The sequence below is a fragment of the Natator depressus genome, chromosome 4 (assembly GCF_965152275.1).
Source record: "Natator depressus isolate rNatDep1 chromosome 4, rNatDep2.hap1, whole genome shotgun sequence".
Taxonomy (NCBI): domain Eukaryota; kingdom Metazoa; phylum Chordata; order Testudines; family Cheloniidae; genus Natator; species Natator depressus.
In genome coordinates, this window is record NC_134237.1 from 14003827 (window position 1) to 14023322 (window position 19496).

At 44.8% G+C, this 19496-nt stretch overlaps 1 protein-coding gene across 1 annotated transcript in view; it reads right to left on the minus strand.

The window, feature by feature from the left end:
- The window catches only part of CCDC158 (coiled-coil domain containing 158), a 61308-nt gene extending 44092 nt beyond the window's left edge, over window positions 1-17216 (minus strand). Inside the window, exons 1-9 of the mRNA XM_074949941.1 lie at window positions 17116-17216; window positions 15305-15341; window positions 12566-12696; window positions 10588-10832; window positions 10138-10247; window positions 9478-9805; window positions 7452-7528; window positions 6362-6472; window positions 4546-4660 (exon numbers count right to left, since the gene is read on the minus strand). Coding sequence (XP_074806042.1) covers window positions 4546-4660; window positions 6362-6472; window positions 7452-7528; window positions 9478-9805; window positions 10138-10247; window positions 10588-10832; window positions 12566-12696; window positions 15305-15330 — 1143 coding nt within the window. The 5' untranslated portion in view covers window positions 15331-15341; window positions 17116-17216. The remainder of the gene's footprint in view (window positions 1-4545; window positions 4661-6361; window positions 6473-7451; window positions 7529-9477; window positions 9806-10137; window positions 10248-10587; window positions 10833-12565; window positions 12697-15304; window positions 15342-17115) is intronic.
- Window positions 17217-19496: the final 2280 nt, after the last annotated feature.

A 19496-nucleotide genomic window follows, 5' to 3' on the forward strand; every position in this document is an offset into this window, starting at 1 on the left:
AATTGGGGAATCAGCCACTTTTCAGAACTCAAGTTTGAAAATTTCAGCTACTTTTCAGTTTACTAAGGTATTTTCCTACCAGAGAGGCTCAAGAGCAGTGTTTGAATATACATAGTTGTAAAAGCTTTATTTTGATACCACACGTAATACGCCCCTTCTCATCCACAGGAATAACTCTACAGCCAAGCCTGAGATCAGATGCTCTCCAATTTTCAACTTGTCTCTCACTGAAAACTCTGTGTTACTTATACAGTATATGTGGAAGTCAACATGGATACGTATGGACTAAAGAGCAGTCCATTTCGTAGGTATCTGAAAGTGATGTTTGCTGCAGTTAGTAACATTCGGAGAAGTATTGCACATAAAATTCTGGGTTTCTATTTTTGTTGTTAATTCCAAAAGGGAAAAATGCCCAAAGATTGTGTTCTGCAGTCATAGATATAGGTGTGGCATCTTCCAGACAAACATCTGTCAGGGATGGTCTAGAACTGAGGTTGTGTTGGTCCTAGGCTATTAGAGAGACAAGGTGGATGAGGTAATATCTCTTATTGGACCAAATTCTATTGGTCTGGGAGACAAGCTTTGGAGCTGACACAGAGCTCTTTTTCAGGTCTGGGAGATGTACTCAGTGTCACAGCTAAATGCAAGGTGGAACAGATTGTTTAGCATAAGTCGGTAACACATATTTCAAGGGACCATTCAAGTGGAAACGGCCCATAAACACCTCCCCAGTCGTGGGTGGGTGGGAAATATGATTGCACACCCCTAGTTGTCGCCTACTACCCAACACTGGAACTCATATTGGGTATCATAAAACAATTACAACCTATATTTGATGGGGACCACATCCTGAAATAAATCTTTCCTAAACCCTTTTTTCTGGCCTTCAAACAACTTCTCAACTTCTCTAAGCTCATCATCAGAAGCAAACTCCCCACAGACCGGGACTCACTAACTCAAAGTGGCACCAGACCCTGCCAGAACAACAGAGGCAAAACCTGTAGACGTACCTCCACAGCTACAATGATCAACACCCCCCCGACACACACACTTTTCAAGATCCATGGGTCCTACCCATGCCTGTCACAACATATGGTGTACCTCATCCAGTGCACTAAACGGCCTGATCACCGCTATGTGGGTGAAGCGAGACAATTACTGTGCTCTCGAATGAACTCATGCAGAAAAATTATAAAAGACAAAAACATCATCCATTTCACCTACGGGTGAACACTTTTCACAGAGCGATCACTCCATATCTGACCTCTCAGTTCTCATCCTCAAAGGAAACCTGTACAATATCTTCAAAAGATGAGTCTGGGAGCTTAAATTTGTATCTTTGCTGGATGCTAAAAACCAAGGACTGATTAGTGACACTGGATTTATGGCTTATATACAATCTATAACCCATTAAATCCCACCCCCAGCTTTTTTCCCCTCCTTTTCCACCATATGACTGGAAAGGTGTTAACGGCCACTTCACCTTGAGTGGTCCTTGAAATCTGTTAACCACTTACACTAAACAATCTGTTCTACCTTGTATTTAGCTGTGACCCTCTGAGTACATTTCTCCGACCTCAAGAAGAGTTCTGGATAAGCTTGAAAGCTTGTCTCTCTCAACAGCAGAAATTGGTCCAATAAAAGATATTACCTCACCCACATTGTCTCTCTCAGATGGTGTAGGTTTACTTGGTCCTGCCTCAGTGCAGGGGGCTGGACTTGATGACCTCTTGAGGTCCCTTCCAGCCCGACATTACTATGATTCTAGTTTAGTGTGCTGCTCTGTTTATCCCAAACAGAATTTGTTAAAATCATCTACATTAAAAAGTACATGGCAAACTGCATTTCTGTTACAGTGGAACATAACAGAGATTAATTTACAAGCCCAACAAAAAATGTGTTTGGTTTGAGATCTGCGGTGCTTGTTTGGAAACAGTAGAATGAATTTTGATGCACGTGAAACAGAACAGTAAGTGGAGCCAGACAGAAGGCAGCTTGGCCTGCTTTCAAATGCCCAACATATCTGTTCCATGCTACCTCAAACTTGACCTACCACATCCCTGCTATTCCCTTTCTGGGCCTTTCTTGAACAGAAAATAACAACCATGTCAAATCATACAGCATCTCTACAATGGGAGCAACTTTCCACTAATAAGTAGGAAAAGGCTGCCAAAGTTAACATGATGTGTAGCATAAGCAGGATTTGACTCCAGAAGTCAAATGTTACTGCATGAGTTGTCAGCTCTAATTTTACAGAGAGTGGAGAGCAACCATATTCAGGTCAGCCTCTGAGGAAAAGGGGGAATTATCCTCGGATAATAATTATGAGATGTCAGAATCACAGCAGAATTATCTATGAAACCAAAAGGCCTAGGTCCAGGGAAGGGAATAAGGAAATGGAAATTCTAAAGAAAGGGCACACAAAATATTGTGGTTAGTGACTCAGAGTTATCTACTGCTATGCAGGGAAAATCTCTTTGTGGGTTTCCTCTGAGTGTTCCCCTGGCCAGTGAGCCATGGTCCCATCACCAGAGACCAGTAGATGCTGGGGGATGCAGAAGAGACAAGGATCATCTCCACAGAGGCCCACTACTTACTCTGGGATTCTGGACTCCCATAGCTCCCTGACAATGGAGCTCCAATGGAGCGGTGTTATCAGGACTTCCCCAGGCCAATTAATACCTCTCCAGTCATGAGGGGGAGGGAAATGATTACACAGCTCTAATTGTCAGCTACCACCTCACACCTGAACCCATATGGGGTATCATCAAACAGTTACAACCCATATTTGATGGGGACCACATCCTGAAATAAAATCTGTCATTCTGTGGCCTTCACTTGTGCAATGCCTCAAGTATTTTTGATAAGAGAGCGTGAGATATTTATATTGAAATAGGCATTCTTTAGGGGTACAGTCTCAAACCAACCTTGTGAACTCAGAGAAAGAATTATACCGTAGAGGCTACTGTCATCACCACACAGAAAAGGAACTTTGTGATGTACGTGTTCCGTTTTCGTAGCTCTCGTGTATTTGGGAACGAGGAAATAATGGTAATACAACCCCTCTCCCAATTACTGCTGAAGTAACTCTTCCGTTCCCATTTGGGGAAGGGCATTGACTTCAGTCTTTGTATTTTCTTGTCAGAGGGATCCCAGAAAGGGATGTGGAATTGTGGTGGGGAGGTGACATGAAATAAATTCTCTGAAAAGTGAATGGATGCAGTGAACTTCTGTAGTGGAACTGGCTGGAGTGAACTTCTCTCCATTTGTCTAAGGTAATTGATCACCAAAAGGTAGAGGTGTAGGAAAACGATTTGCTGCCCATATTCTGAGTCGGGGATTTTCAGTGTGCTATCAAACTTGCTGCTATGAAGAAGAAAAGCAGCTTAAACCTGCAGGTGCTGACAAACGCTGTCTTTCCACCCAGGTCACTTCAAAATACTTAAATACTAACACTATTTTCCTACACAAGCAATTGCTGTAGTAGCCACAGGGGTTTTATGTGATTCCAAATGGTTCATGATTGGGAAGCTGCAAGGACAGGTGGCTGAAACCACACTCTCTCTATTGAGGTATGATCCGCCCTATGAAAACCTTTAAGAGAACCCCTGAGAGAAGGCATGTTCATGAAACAGCCAAATGAAATAGTATTGGGACTGTGGAAAAGTAGATGGGAGAGGAGACTGGTAAACAGAATAAAGGATTTGTGAGGAAGCTTGTTGTTTGGGTCAAATGAAGCTGCTGTAATTGGTGATTCAAGACCAAAGTGCCTCGGCTTGTACTTGTGGTTGTGGCTATGATTCTCTCTCTCTTTCTCTGGCCAAAGCATTCTGGTCTGAACTGCCAATTACAGCAGCTTTATTTGACCTAATCAAGTTTCCTTTAACTAATGGATAAAAAATTAACATTCCAGATGCCGATTAGGGCTCTTGATCTGTTTACAACAGATTAGTTTCCCCTTTGATTTCCCAAGATAGAAGGTTACTGGAGAACACTTCTGGGTGCTATGGCTCATGCAAGAAGCTCTTTTTATTTGCCTAATTGTGTCTTCTTGACACATTCTCTACCATTTTAGGAGACATAATGCCTTTGATCCACATATTCAACTGCTATTTAAAGTCTATGGTCCTCTGCGTTGATATCCAGATGGAATCATTTGCCACTAATTTTGATCTGTGTGCTCCTCTAATTTGTTTGTTAGAGAACAATGTTATTTGTTCTTAAACACAGGGGTGCTGGAACAGTTTTTATAGTGGGGGTGCTGAGAGCCATTGAACCAAACTGCAAACCCTATATATAATGGAAACCACTTCAAGCCAGCTCCTATGCTTAAACGTGGTATATAATACAATAGTTTGGAAAGAACAACAGTGCCATGGATAAAAGAATAGTGATCTATCTGATCAGCCATTGAATTTCTCTGAAACAACACCTTTTCAAATGAGAGTGTGATTGTCTTTTTCTGACCTATACAGTGCATTTCAGGAGAAAGCCCATGTACCAAGTTCAGCTGGAGCTATTACCAACACTACAGTCCACACACACCTTGTCTTCATACATCCTTTTAGCTTCCCGTAATTCAGAACGCAGCTGAGAAACAGTGGATTCCAGTTGACTGACCTGACGCATGTACATTGAATTCTGGTTTCGTGTTTGTTCTCTAAGAAAAATTTTGAAAGGAAGGGAAAAAAAGGTGTGAGTGCTGCCAAAGCATGATACGTAAACAGCTATGCTAAAGATGTGATCTCTAGGCTTCACAGTATTAAGTGTACTTGCAGTCTGAAATGTGACAATATGAAAATGTCTTACCTTCTCACCTAACAGATCTGCTCCTTCTGTATTCAGCCACATTTGGTTAATTTAATGACAAAAATAAGGTGTTACTGCTTTTATTTCTGTTTACAATTCTGGCTCATGTATCATCAACACACGTTTTAATTGGGGAGCCAGAGTCTGCCTTTAGTTGCACCAGAGGACTGCACAAGTGGAACTCTGGGCAGAATTCAGCTCTCAGAATCTTTATCACGGGTGATTATGTGCAAGTCACCCATGGCCCAATTTGACTTCCAAACCCCAGCTTGAGTTTGCAGGGTTGGCAGATAGAAAACTAATCTTTTAACGCGTAAACTGAGCACATCTGACCTACAAGTCATCAAGAGACCATCAACAGGGAACCACCATGCCATTTTCCAGTCACTCAATCATCAGCAATGCCAACATTGGCCATATGTGTGGCTTTTCCACAGGATCTTCTATAAGATTCATCTCTATTTATTTCTGCCAGTAAACAAGAATTCATCCATTTTTGTTTATGATACAGATGACAAGAAATATATTGTCGGGAATGAATTTTTGGACCAGAATCTGACCAACTCTTGATGGTTAAGGCTTCCAGTCATTTCTGCACAGTCCCACTTCTGCTTAATTTATATAAGGCTGGTGCAGAATGCTCCCCGCAGCAATCTTTTCCTGCTCTGTGGGTGGGTATAGAGATGGAGCAGGGCCATGGTCCCACTTTTTCCTAGTTCTGCTTCCCAAAGAGGGGAGGAAGAGAAGCAGTCCCTGTGATAGAGAGTGCAGGGAATGCTATTGTGAGCATTCCCCATCCAGATGTGCAAGTGGGGAATGTTCTTGTTCACTCCTTCACTACACTATTTTGCAGTGTTGCAGGAGCTGCTCATAACTCAGGACTCAGAGATTTGCTCAAAGTCACAAAAATAAATTTATGTCAGTCAGGAAAAGAGCCCAGGACTGATTCTCCTCTCACCTGCACCAGAGTAACTCCAATGACTCATTTGACTTACCTTGCTTCTGACTGATACCTGGTCTACATTAGGGCAAGGGATCGATCTGAATTACGCAACTTCAGCTACGTGAATAACATAGCCGAAGTCGACATACTTAGAGCTACTCACTGCCGTGTCTTCACCACAGTGAGTCGACTGCTGCCGCTCCCCCGCCAACTCTGCCTGCGCCTCTTGTGGCGGTGGAGTACAGGAGTCGACGGGAGAGCGCTCGGGGATCGATTTATTGCGTCTAGACTAGATGCGATAAATTGTCCTCCGCTGGATCGATCGCTGCCCGCTGATCCAGCGGGTCGTGTAGACATACCCTCAGAGTCGGTTCCCATGTCTCCTGATTCTCAGAGCTTTGCCTTAAGCACAAGACTATGTTCCCCTCTATCTACTTTGTACCTTTTCTAGATTTCGCCTCCCATGATTTCTGCAGTGGTTGATTAACTCTGAAGCAAAGTTACTAAGAAATCTTATCATGCTAGCAGAGAGTGTATGCTAGCAGAAGGAGACCTCTCTAGAAGCAAGGTTACTTTTTATGTGTTCTACAGTATAACTGAGAAACATACTGAATGATCTCCATCTGGCTTTGGATACTATTTGCATGGCTGCGTGCGCTGTTGGTTTTATCAGTCAGTGCTGCCACCTCCTGTTCATGTTCATTGATTAGTTGCTCAATCCTATTTGAAAAAAGAAGAAGAAGAAGAAGAAGAAGAATGGTTACAATTGTAGACAAGGTATTTCCCACTGCATAAACTGTAGAAAATAATATTTCCCCAGTAGTCACAAGTTTAAAGATTTGGGGGATTTGTCATGAATGTAATCAATTGCATAAAAATTAATTCACAGTTTATTTTGATGACATAACTAGATAATTCAATTAGAAAGTTGGAGAAGTTGCAATTTATTGAACCAAGGAAGGCCAAAGTTCTGAACAAAAAAACCAAACAAGAAAGAGATGAGGGGAAAAACCAGGAAAATAAAAGATGAAAAATAAAAGTCATGTCATCCACACATTGTTATTTACATTAAAGCACTACCATGTACTAGACAAGGTGTACAACAATCTGCACTGGCTACATAAATCGCAAGCTCAGTTGCTTATTTTAATCAGAGAGAGGGGAAGAGCCATGATTTGAAAAAAGCAAAAAGCACTGTAAGGATTTTTTGCAGTGTTACTTAAAATACCTCTGGTCATTTCTTATATTTTCCATCTTTCTTTAGAAAGCTATTGATTTTATCCTAACCAGCTTTAACGATAGTGCTGCTCTCCACACAAGAATGATTTAAATGGTTTTAGTTCTAGTCATTAACAAACATGCCTATATTAGGAAAATATTAACATGACATGGTAAAGAACATGAAAGTCAGAGAATCCTCCTACTACAACCCAGTGGAAATGGTTTTGCTCAGACGCTTCCAAAATATTGACCTTTCAGCAGAGGTCCTGTCTGGAAATTGTTAAATGTGTCAGGAAGTTATGAGCATTTAAAAACACAAAGCTAGAATAGAAACAGATAAACCCTCAATAATAGTGACTGCTACTGCACCCCACACTTATTACAGTACCAGCATCTGGTACAAAAAATAATTCATCCTGGAAAAGTGAGGAAGTGTTGGTACCTGAACTATACTAGTGATTAAATAGGGAAAAGGTACCTCTCTTGATGTTGTTGAAGCAGAAGTTCTGTTTTGGCCTGTGATTCTTTTTTCAGTGATTCAAGTTGTTCCTCCAACTGTTGTAAGTAAATTACAGTGTTGTTTATAGTGAGTAATCACTCTTACCCACTAGTAAATGAAAACACAATCTAAATCAATAGTACAGTTTAAGAAACCAAGGTTCATTTCTTGAACAGTTTGCATAATTTATACAAGCAAGGTTAAATTCTGGCTGTAAGCTACAGAGCTGAGTTGGGGACAGTACAGAGACAAATCACCCTAGTGTGAGTTCAGCCAGTGTGCTCCTCCTTAAAGATGTTACAGCATTTGCTTCTCTGTGCCTGGCCTGCTGCCCATGGGGAATATGGTCACAGTTGGACTCCTGCCTGCCCCCTTTCCATGGGCTAGTGTAGAAAGCAGTGCTAGCCCTGCCATCTTTGCACTCCCTGAGCACAAAGACTCCTGTGTAGCTGGCCACTGAATGGGATGTGTAAAGGGCGTGAGGCTCTTTGCGCCCTCTGTCTGAGTGGGTGTGTGTGTGTGTGTGTGGGGGGGGGGGTTGAGAGAACCTAGATTTGGGCTGGAAATGGCCCAACTTGATTATCATTCACATTGTAAGGAGAGTGATCACTTTAGATAAGCTATTGCCAGCAGGAGAGGGTGGGGGTGGGGGGAGGTATTTTTTCATGCTTTGTGTGTATAAAAGATCTTCTACACTTTCCACAGTATGCATCCGATGAAGTGAGCTGTAGCTCACAAAAGCTTATGCTCAAATAAATTGGTTAGTCTCTAAGGTGCCACAAGTACTCCTTTTCTTTTTGCGAATACAGACTAACACGGCTGTTACTCTGAAACCTAGGAAAAAAAGGTGTTCTTACCTCGAGTTAACTGTCTTCACTAGGATATGACCTGAAGTAAAGGCATTTGTAGTTTTTACACAAGTTAGCAGGTTGAGTTAAAAACTATAGGGGACCTTGGGGTTTACCTTGAGTTGCTAACTAATTATTATTTGTATTATCATAGTGTCCAGCAGTCCCAGTCGTGGACCAGGGCTCCACTGTGCTAGTGCTGTACAGATAGACTAAAGGAAGTCCCTGCCCCAAAGAGCTTACTTGTGTGAAAGCTACACAATTCCTTGTTGTCTTCACTAGAATTTCACCTCGAGTTAGCAGACAAGTTAAGAACACACCTTTTTTGTCCTAATGAAGACAAGGCCATCACTTGCTTGTCCACCAGCACAGTGGCCAAGGCGCAATCTGGCCCTAAGCCAATGACATCGCGTCAACAAAGGAATCTTCGATAGCCAGCACTGATTTCTGCAGGGCTTCATCTCACAAAAAGCTGAGTGCTCTTAACGTCTATCTAAATCAATAGAAGTTGAGGGCCCTTGACACATCACAAGATGTGCTCAGCACTGTACAGATTCAGGCCATTATTGATTAATATTGTTGCCCTTTGGCCAATATTTGGGGCATCGCTGCATTGTTTCCATTAGGAGGTGAAACTGATGATGGAGTCAGGCATTTCTTTGATACCATTAACAAAGAATGTATACAAAGACCTGTTTCCCTGAACATAGTAGGAACACACAACAGCAGCCAGTTTCCTTGCTCACAAGCATATTTAGAAGATAACCAAAAGAGACTCAGCTTAGGAGCTAGGGAACTGCTGAAATCACAAGCCCTTGCATCTTTATAGGAAGGCAAATTGATATATTGAGCTAAAATATCTTCCCCAGGGCTCCCAAGAGTGCGGAGTGGACAGGGCCAGAGGATCCACCACTACATGGATTGTCCGGAGCTCTCTTGTGCAGGAGGTGGGAGTGGTGTGCCTGGGGATCATGCAGCACCCCGAAGCAGCCTTTGTGAATTGGCTCCACAGCTGCTCCGAGGCAGGGAAAGGATTCAGCTACTTGAGCCAGGCACTGCATTGTGAATTTGGCTCTCAGAGTGTTTTTACATAACAAATAGTCATCTGGAAGCTTACACCACTAACTGTCAGGAAAAGTAGTGTTCTCCCCACTCACCGGGAAAATCCTCCCTTTGAAATACGACACGTCTGAGTCTAAATCTCGCAGGACTTTACTAAAAGCTGTGCCCAGGTTGCGGATATGGAGACCGCTGATGTTCTCGTGCTCATATACCCTCTTGCCTGTGCTGTCTTCATAGTCCACTAGGACGCCCCGCAGTTCATGGAGCACTTCCTCATGGCCATGTACCATCTTTTTCAGATGCTCAGTTTGGCTATTGGCCTCCCTCAGCATCTCCTCCTGAAGGTGGTTGGCTGTTTCCAGTTCATGAACTGTAGCCTGTAGCTGTATTTTGATGTCCTCCTGGCTCTGGGATTCTCTTCGTCTGTATTTCAGAAAGGAAGACATCCAAGAAATATTGAAAGTGATAATGGTGTACAATGTTTGTCTTTATCCTGTCTGATATGGGGGGAGGTTTATAATCACTGTTTCTGCAAATTATGGAATCTGGTATGTTTTCTGAAACTACGGGCCAGACCTTGCACGCTGCCATGACTACTGCTGCCCAAGGCTCCTTCCAGAAGAACCCTCCTTGCACTTGGGGACCAGTTCAATCACCTGCTGCAGTCCTTCTCTTTCTCCCAAGCCCACATGGGAGCTGTGTAACATTTACCAGATACATGACAATGGGCTAGTCTCTGATGTAAGCATGCATACCTGATATCCACAAGAGCATCTCTCTCCATTTGCACCTCCTGAAGTTTGGTCTGCAAATCAACGATTGTCTGTCTTAAATTGAACTTCTGTTGTTCATGCAGTTCAGTGTTCTGGACAAACAAAACAGGCAAATTATTGAATATTTGACCAAAAATAAATGTAATTAAGTGTAATATGATAATTCATAATAAGATACATTTTTTAGTGTTCTCAGATACCCACTTGTTGCTCTGTGCTGTGGTGCAGGTGTATTGGGGGCGCTACTGGAGGGGGCATGGCAAGAGTGCTGCTGTTCTGAGGCACCCTGGGAGCTACGGCAGCTGAGAACAGGTAAGAGGCTGCTCTAAATGTGCTGTTGACCAAACTCTCCCCTGGCCAGTCCAGGAATCCAGTATGTAAGAAAGCCATGGCAGCCACACCCAGGAATATGTCCCAAAGTCTTCAACTCACATCATTTAGCCTCTTCTGCAGATCTCTGACTTGCTGGGAGTACTCTTCCAAGATGCTCTCAATGTGCTCTTTTCCAGGATAACTAGTGCTTCTCTTCTGGGTATCAATGTCCACTTCATATTTAGAGTACAGGACAGTTTTGGGTGGACTACTGCCAGCACTAGCAGAGGTAGAGGTTTCCATCACTGTGCTGCGAATGGAAGATGCTAATACATTCTGATTGCCGAAAAGTGGGCTAGCAGCACCTGAAATTAGAGAATATTATATATTTAAAATGGAATCCTTATGTCAAAATAAAATAATTCTTTACACCTGTGCAAACTAAGAGCCAAATAAGTATTCTGCCCATTCTATTCAAGACAGTGGAGAATCAAGCCTATATACTTTAGAAGTTAGCTTTTTCTAAGGATTGTATAGGCCCCATCCATTCTTGCAATGCATCTTGTCATGTATACCAGTGCAGAGTGGGTGTGAGATACTGCAAGATCAGATTGGTAACATTTTAAACCCACTATGCTCTCACTTTGCACTGGTGAAAATGATGCCACAAGGTGCAGGGCAATGGTAAGTCAGGCCCTTTGGCCTCAGTCCTTAGACTACAGGATGATCACTGCCAAGTAAGGGAATCCTCTGATGGTGTTCAGCTTGTGGTAGCTCCTATGCCACCCACCCTTGTAGCTGGTGAAAGTGGCATGGCCAGGGCATCCTTGCACCCCAGTGATCCCTGGCTGGCTTAACCGCACGTTGGGACCATTGGCAATCTGGGAGCCACCCTAATTTACACTGTGGGGGACCCAGTTTATAGCAATCTAGGGATCAGGAGAGTGCAAAAGCAGATTAAAGCCACCTTTGCACACATGTCCAACCCCCATCCACTATCATAACACATCTGCACCACTTTGTTAATTCACTAAAATCAGATTAGGAAAGGGATAGATAATAAAAGAGAAAATATCATAATGCCACTATATAAATCCCTAGTATGCCCACACCTTGAGTATCACATAAGGCTCTGGTCCCCCATCTCCAAAATGATATATTAGAACTGGAAAAAGTACAGAGAAGGGCAACAAAAATTATTAGGGGTATGGAACAGCTTCCATAGGAGGAGAGATGAAAAAGACTGGGACTGTTCATTTTAGAAAAGAGACAGCTAAGGTGGGGATATGACAGAGGTCTATAAAAATCATGACTGGTGTGGAGAAAGTGAAGAAGGAAGTGTTATTTACCCCTTCGTGTAACACAAGAACCAGAGGTCACCCAATGAAATTAATAGGCAGTAGGTTTAAAACAAATATAAGGAAGTACTTCGTCTTCATATAACGCACAGTCAACCTATAGAACTCATTGCCAAGGGACGTTGTGAAGACCTAAACTATAACTGGGTTTGAAAAAGAATTAGATAGGTTCACGGAGGATAGATCCATCAATGGCTATTAGCCAAGATGGGCAGGGATGTAACCCCATGCTCTGGGCGTCCATAAACCGCTGACTGCCAGAAGCTACAACTGGATGACAGGGGATGGACCAATCGATAATTGCCCTGTTCTGTTCTTTACCTGTTAAACATCTGGCACTGGTCACTGTTGAAAGACAGAATACTGGGCTAAATGGACCATTGGTCTGACCCAATATGGCCATTCTTTTGTTCTTATGTAGATATTTTTAGATTATTCAGAATTCAAGACACCAATTTTAAAACAACAGTTTCGAAACACCAGTTTTGTTAAAAGGTGCTTCAACCTTAAGTGTAAAATTTCAACCCTTATGCACCCTTTTTTCACAAAAAGAAAAGGAGTACTAGTGGCACCTTAGAGACTGCCACAAGCACTCCTTTTCTTTTTGCGAATACAGACTAACACGGCTGCTACTCTGAAACCTTTTTTAACAATAACGCTTGAGTGGGACAGTTTGCACAACTGAGATAACCTGATGTTAAATGAATTCTCAATATTGTTAAACTGTATTTCCTACTTACCCCCACTGGGAATGTTGCCACTTGATAAAGTCTCTTCATGACTCAGAGAATGTGTGATTGATTCCATCGTAAATTTGGTTGCTTCTTCCTGGAGTTTCAGAGTCTCTTTTGTTTGTCTTTCCAGTGCTTCCCTGCAAAATTATATGTGTGAGTATAGGCTGAGAGTACAATGTATGAATAGAGGAAGGTATCCCATCGCACGGTGTCACCACAGATAGTATCTGAAATGAATAACTAATAATGTCATTTTATAGGCTCCATTTAGTGACATTCTCCACACACAAGGTCTGCGTTCACATTTAGCAAGAAAGTGCCAGATCTTCAGCTCTTGTAAATTTGTGTAGCTCCACTAAAATCAATTGAGCTATGCTGATATACACCAGCCAAGATTTGTCCCAAAGGGGCTGAACACAAAATACAACAAAACAAAACACTCCATTAAACAAATAAAAACAACCTGTTTGGATCATATCAAAACAAGATTCCTTTTTTCCCCCGCCACTTACTTTTTCTCCTGATTGGCTGGTGAAATACCATCTACTGACACAGAACCATAGACATTCTGTTTTACCATGTAAAGTTTGCATGGCTGATTGGTTGACAAAAGCATTAACAACTCAATCAGCCAGCCAATCAATCAAACGGTTAAGGAGAAATTTCATATGGAACTCTGACAAGTGCTATGGGACTGTATTTTTCAGACGTTACATGGAGACACTTCAGGGTTGTAAAGAGAAGAAACCCTCTACAATAACAGAAAACATTTGCAAAAAGAAAAGGAGTACTTGTGGCACCTTAGAGACTAACCAATTTATTTGAGCATAAGCTTTCGTGAGCTACAGCTCACTTCATCGGATGCTTATGCTCAAACAAATTGGTTAGTCTCTAAGGTGCCACAAGTACTCCTTTTCTTTTTGCGAATACAGACTAACACGGCTGTTACTCTGAAACCTGTCAAGAAAACATTTGATCAATTAAACACACTGATCTCCAGCCCAGAAACAAGGATTCTCCTACCTCACAGCATGACATCACCCATAGTATGCAGAGTTTCAAATCTTATTTGTCTGAAGTCACTTAGGCAGCACAACATTTCTTAAAAACATGCCTAGCCTTTTGAAGAAGGAAGGACGAGGAAGGAAAGGAGAAAATGGGAAGGGCACAGGAAAGGAGATATTTCTAAATGTGAATCTATATCCTATTTTTGAATCCTAGACAGCTCATGAAAATGGACAAAATGCTAGATTTTTAAAAGATGCTAAAGACATCAGGAGGGAAAATCTGCAATCAAGCTTACCTTCTCATGGGTGCAAATGCAGTTAAGTGTGCTGGGTGTGACTGAAGCCCCAGGCAGTAATGGCCAGATTGTTACTGGCACTGTGGGTGTGCAGGGGATGGAAGTAATGAGCCCCCCCGTGAGTTTCAAACAAGGCTCTGTCTCAGTCAAGTCTCTGAACTCAAGACCTGATAGACTACTCCTTCCATGAGGCCTCAAGGGCACACGTTGCCCCAGTGGGAGAGGCTGGGGTAGGGAGGAAGCAAGCCTGTGCACTCTGCATTGCCCCATGGAGCTCGATAGGTGCTGCACAGGAAATTTATAACTTGATCTGAAGTACTTGTGGCACCTTAGAGACTAACCAATTTATTTGAACATAAGCTTTCGTGGGCTACTGCCCACTTCATCAGATGCATAGAATGGAACATACAGTAAGAAGATATATCTTCTTACTATATGTTCCAGTCTATGCATCGAATGAAGTGAGCTGTAGCCCACGAAAGCTTATGCTCAAATAAATTGGTTAGTCTCTAAGGTGCCACAAGTACTCCTTTTCTTTTTGTGGATACAGTCTAACACAGCTGCTACTCTGAAACGTGAATCTCGATTGTAATTAGAGGGTGCTTCATTCACCGTACAGATATTACTACACAACACCTCAACTTTACCTCACACCTCAATAGTCTGATATTTGAAGTGCTCAGATGGAGCCCTCTAATTGAAATAAAACAAAAACCAAGTTTATAAACTTGGGGCCAGATTCACTGATACACTCCATGTGCTTTGCATCACCAAATGGGTGCAAAGCAGCCAGAAGCTACTTGTAAATCCAACCCAAAGAGTGTTAAAACTGCCCCATGAATCTCAGTTGTTAGGGCTGAAGCCCAGTGACGATACTTTTCAGGCAAGATTTTCAATTATTTGATGCGTAACTATATGCCTAAAATATGCATCTAATTGGCATAATTGTGAGTGTAAATTTGTTAACTGCAAACATCAAAGGACAAATAAACAAAAGGCAGAAAGAGTCCTAAAAGGGCCTCACATCACTTTTACCCGAGGGACTGATGCACAATGTAACAGTATGAAAATGTAAGTAAAAGAGAATCAGGCCATAAAAGTTTAATTATTACCCCAAGGCCATATTCTACCCTTCATCTTTGTGCAAAAGTCCCGCTGTCATCAGTAAGAATGCCACTGTGGATTGAGCAAGTACCTGGCCCTAACTATCACTCTGGTATCAACAATGCAATTCATCCCTTTCCACAGAATGGCTTTGACATCGGTGCACTTTGTAACACATTTCTTCCTTATCTCTGCTGTCACATTATTGTGAAGAAGACTATCTTTTAATTTTCTGGTCATGTCGAAGTTCAATAATCAAGGTGTACACTGTAAGGGTAAACAGCAGGGTATTTTAAAAATAACTTCACTAATAAACAAACAAAAAAGACAGACACTACCTTAATTCCTGGATATTCTTGCTCATTGTAACAGTGTCTGCAAAGAATAATAGTAATCTTTATTTTTCTTCACATTTTAAAAATCAGCTTTCTCTCTTAAATGAATTTTGAACAGAAGCAATGTAACATTGTAGAAATAAGTCCACAAATATTAAACAATTAGTTGTTTATATTTGCTTTGGAAAGTTTTTCTTTGTTTCCTGAGTAATATTGTGAGGCATAAACACAACTGTATGTTTTATAAGAGGGGCCAGCTGTGATGGGGTGACTGGCCCCTTTAAGAGGTAATTGGTTCTGCCCCACTTTTGACTCATTCAACCCTCCTCCGCATGTGGGGGAAATCAGTGTAGCACCCCATGACTGTAGCTCATGTGGTTAAAATCAGTCCAGGCCTGGTGTTAAAAGGGAAGCCTCCAGAGAGCAAAGAAAAAGAGAGCAAGTAGGCAGTTTGAAAAAGGCCTGCTGGATTAGGGAGATTTGGTCCTAGAGAAACCAGCTGGGGAATATTGCTGCCTGCTGAGCTCTCCCAACCCAGGGAGAAATGCTATAAGGTAAAAAGGAACCATGTGGGGAGAAGCTGCTCTAAATTAACAAACTCAGCCTTACAAGCAGGACTGTAGGTCTCTAGTGCTAAGGAGAGAGAAGCCTGATGAGAAATCCTCCCAGCCCCCTGAACTTAGAGGAGCTCTTCTGTAGGGAAGTTGATTAAACTAAATAAATTGTTTTCCCAGGAGAAGGTGAATATTATTTAAAAGCTCTGGATAGAAGTCATTTACCTAAATCCCTAAGGAGCTGAAGGCAGGGTGTCTCAGAACTACACTGTGCCACTAGCAGCCATGATCTGGAACGGCATCCTCTTATATGGCCCTGGTATCTCCTATGAAATACCTCTTCCAGTCAAAAAAAGAGGTATGCAAAACTTACCATTCTCACAGCTGATTTCAGGCATCAAACTTTATGCTCCAAATTAACATTAAAGGCCATAGTTTCAACTCTCTGCCTAGACTACACTGCAAAACTGGAAACAGATTCTGAGCACACAAAAGTCCTGTGGACATTTGAACATATAAACTATATGCACGCAGAGGCACGTAGGCACACATTGACCAATTTTGTGCCTCAAGTGCCTATCTGGATGGCTCAAATTGAGGCTTTTATGCACAGATTTTTTTGGCATAAATTAGACAGCCAGTTTTGAAAACTTGTCCCTAATCAATCTGAGCTTTATTCAGCTTTGCAAAATTCTTCTCATCCATTCACCTGTGGCAAGTAATTTTTTTTTTTTTTTGGACAGGTGCATAAAGTGTTTTCACTATGGAGGGCAAGTAGTTTTTGTATCTGGTCTGATAAATTTTCAAGACCGTTTTGCAAGGCTGGATTAATTTCAGAAAGACAGAGGTCCAGATCAGCTCTTGCATAATCCACCTGCAGCAGAGCCACATTTAGTTCAGAGTTTGTTCCAAGGAATATAAGAGAATGAAGAATTTGTAATTATATAATCCTTTCAGCCAAATTATCCAAGTGCTTTCCTATACAAGTGGGCAAGTATTATTGTCCCAATTTCACTGATACAGAAAACGTAAGTCACTTGCCCAAGGTGCACAAGAAAGCAACAGAAGAGTCAGGAATAGAATCGAGGCGTCCTGGTTCCCAGACCCCACACTAACCGCAAGAGAAGGCTGACGCTTTCAGAATTATGATGTGTTGCAGTAGTAGTGCCTAGTCATAGACCTGGCCCACTGTGCTAGGTGTTGCACAAGAGGGCACAAAGTTTTCAGACTTGGGTGCCTCAATACAAAATTACAAGTCACCTGATCTTTAGAGGTGATGAGCACTTGCAGCTCCCTTTGAGTTTCTTCCCTGCAAACTGGACAGGAGTCCACAATGCTGACTTGCGACTTCACCCCTTAGTTGCTGAACTTGCAGGAGTGAATACCTCCTCCTTTGGATTTTTCAAATATGGGAGTGCAGAGCCAGGCCTGTGCTTCCAGAAGGCACATTGGTGCAGAAGACTGGCAATCTACAGGAAACTGAACTTCTAGGGTAAGTTATTGTCCTGTGAGCTTAAATGCCTCGTAGCACCTGGAGCCTGCTGGCTCTACATGAAGTAAAAAGGATTCTAGACCTGCTTACGCTAGGCCCTCAAAAAGCTTGAGTTCAGGCTTGTATAAAATGAACATACACTGATTTGCATACATGGATGTGGTCATAGCCTGTTGGAAAATAAAGTCTCTCTTAATTTTCACCTCAGCAGGGGCTGATTTTTTCCCCCTTGAGGCAACTTTAGAGGCAGCACCTCTCTTTCCCTGGGGAGCTGAGTTTCCTCTTATGTTCCCTATCTCTGTGTGTGTGTGTTTCCCCATTGTCCCTCCCATTAGGTCTCTGGGCCCAATTCATCACTCTTGTTACTTCAGTTATATGCCACTGTACCACCACAGATTTCAGTGGTGTTACTCAGGAATCACCAGTGGTGGGCAGGAGCTGGTTTGCACCGCTTCGCGCGAACTGGTTGTTAAATTCTGAAGCCGTTTTAGAACCGGTTGTTAAAGGAGTGGGGAAGCTCAGGCGGGACGGACAGGATGTGGCCCGCGGGCTCTCAGCTGGGGAGGCTCCCATGTGAATATTTACTGACCCGGTGGCAGAGTTTCCAAGTTACCAAGTTTGGGACTGCTCCACTGAATGTTTTCTCTCACAGATGAGAGAATGTCACTGATATCTGCCTCCCTCCTGGGGCTTGGGCTGTCAGAGCAGCCATGGGTGGGAGGCAGGACCTATCCCTCTGCTCTCAAGAAGCAGAGCCGTGAGGGACCCTCCACACGGACCCTGATCACCTGGTGGTGCCTATGGGGAGGCCAGGTGTGGTGCTGGTTCAGTGCCTGGTGGAGAGCTGGGGCAGTTGGGTTAGTGTCAGGCTGGCTGGGTGCCTGGCAGTGCGCAGCTGATTGGGTCAGTGCCTCATGTGGGAGCTGGTGGGGCGTGGGGCAAAGGTCTGGGTGGGTACCTGGCAGGGGGCTGCCTAGGGTGCTGGGTGCCTGGCTGGGGGAGGTGGGTGGGTGACAGGGCAGGGTGGGTGCCTGGTGGTGGTGGTCGGGGGGCTGGCTTGGTGCCTTGCGCCCTGTGGGGGGCTGGGTGGTTGTCAGGCAGGGAGGGTGCCTGGTGGGGCTGGCTGGGTCCCTGGTGCTGGGGGGGGGGAGGTGGGTGTTAGGCTGGCTTGGTGCTGGGTTGGGGGCCGGGTGGGTGTCAGGCTGGCTGGTCCCTGTTGCTGGGCGGGGGGCTGGGTGGGTGCCTAGTGGGGGCAGTGGCTGGATGGGGGGCTGGGTGCGTGCCAGGCCAGGTGGATCCCTGGCACTGGGCAGGGGGTCAGGCGGGTGCCAGGCTGGTTGGGTGTCTGGGGTGGGGCAGGGGCAGGGGCTGGGTGGGTGTCAGGTTGGGTGGGTGTCGGGTGGGTGTCAGGCTGTCTGGGTGCCCGGGGCCGGGTGGGGGTAGGGGCTGGGTGGGGGCAGGGGCTGGCTGGGTGCCCGGGGCCGGGTGGTGGCAGGGGCTGGGTGGGTGTCAGGCTGGCTGGGTGCCCGGGGCCGGGTGGGTGTAGGGACTGGGTGGGGTTAGGGGCTGGCTGGGTGCCCGGGGCCGGGAGGGGGCAGGGGCTGGGTGGGGTTAGGGGCTGGCTGGGTGCCCGGGGTTGGGTGGGGGTAGGGGCTGGCTGGGTGCCCGGGGCTGGGTGGGGGTAGGAGCTGGCTGGGTGCCCAGGGCCGGGTGGGGGCAGGGGCTGGGTGGGGTTAGGGGCTGGCTGGGGGCAGGGGCTGGGTGGGTGTTGGGTGGCGGTCAGGCTGGCTGGGTGGGTGCGAGGCCGGGTGGGGGCAGGGGCTGGGTGGGTGTCAGGCTGGCTGGGTGCCCGGGGCCGGGTGGGGGTAGGGGCTGGGTGGGGCTAGGGGCTGGCTGGGTGCCCGGGGCTGGGTGGGGTTAGGGGCTGGCTGGGTGCCCGGGGCCGGGTGGGGGCAGGGGCTGGGTGGGGTTAGGGGCTGGCTGGGTGCCCGGGGCCGGGGCCGGGGCCGGGTGGGGGCAGGGGCTGGCTGGGTGCTCGGGGCCGGGTGGGGGTAGGGGCTGGGTGGGGGTAGGGGCTGGCTGGGTGCCCGGGGCCGGGTGGGGGCAGGGGCTGGGTGGGTGTCAGGCTGGCTGGGTGCCCGGGGCCAGG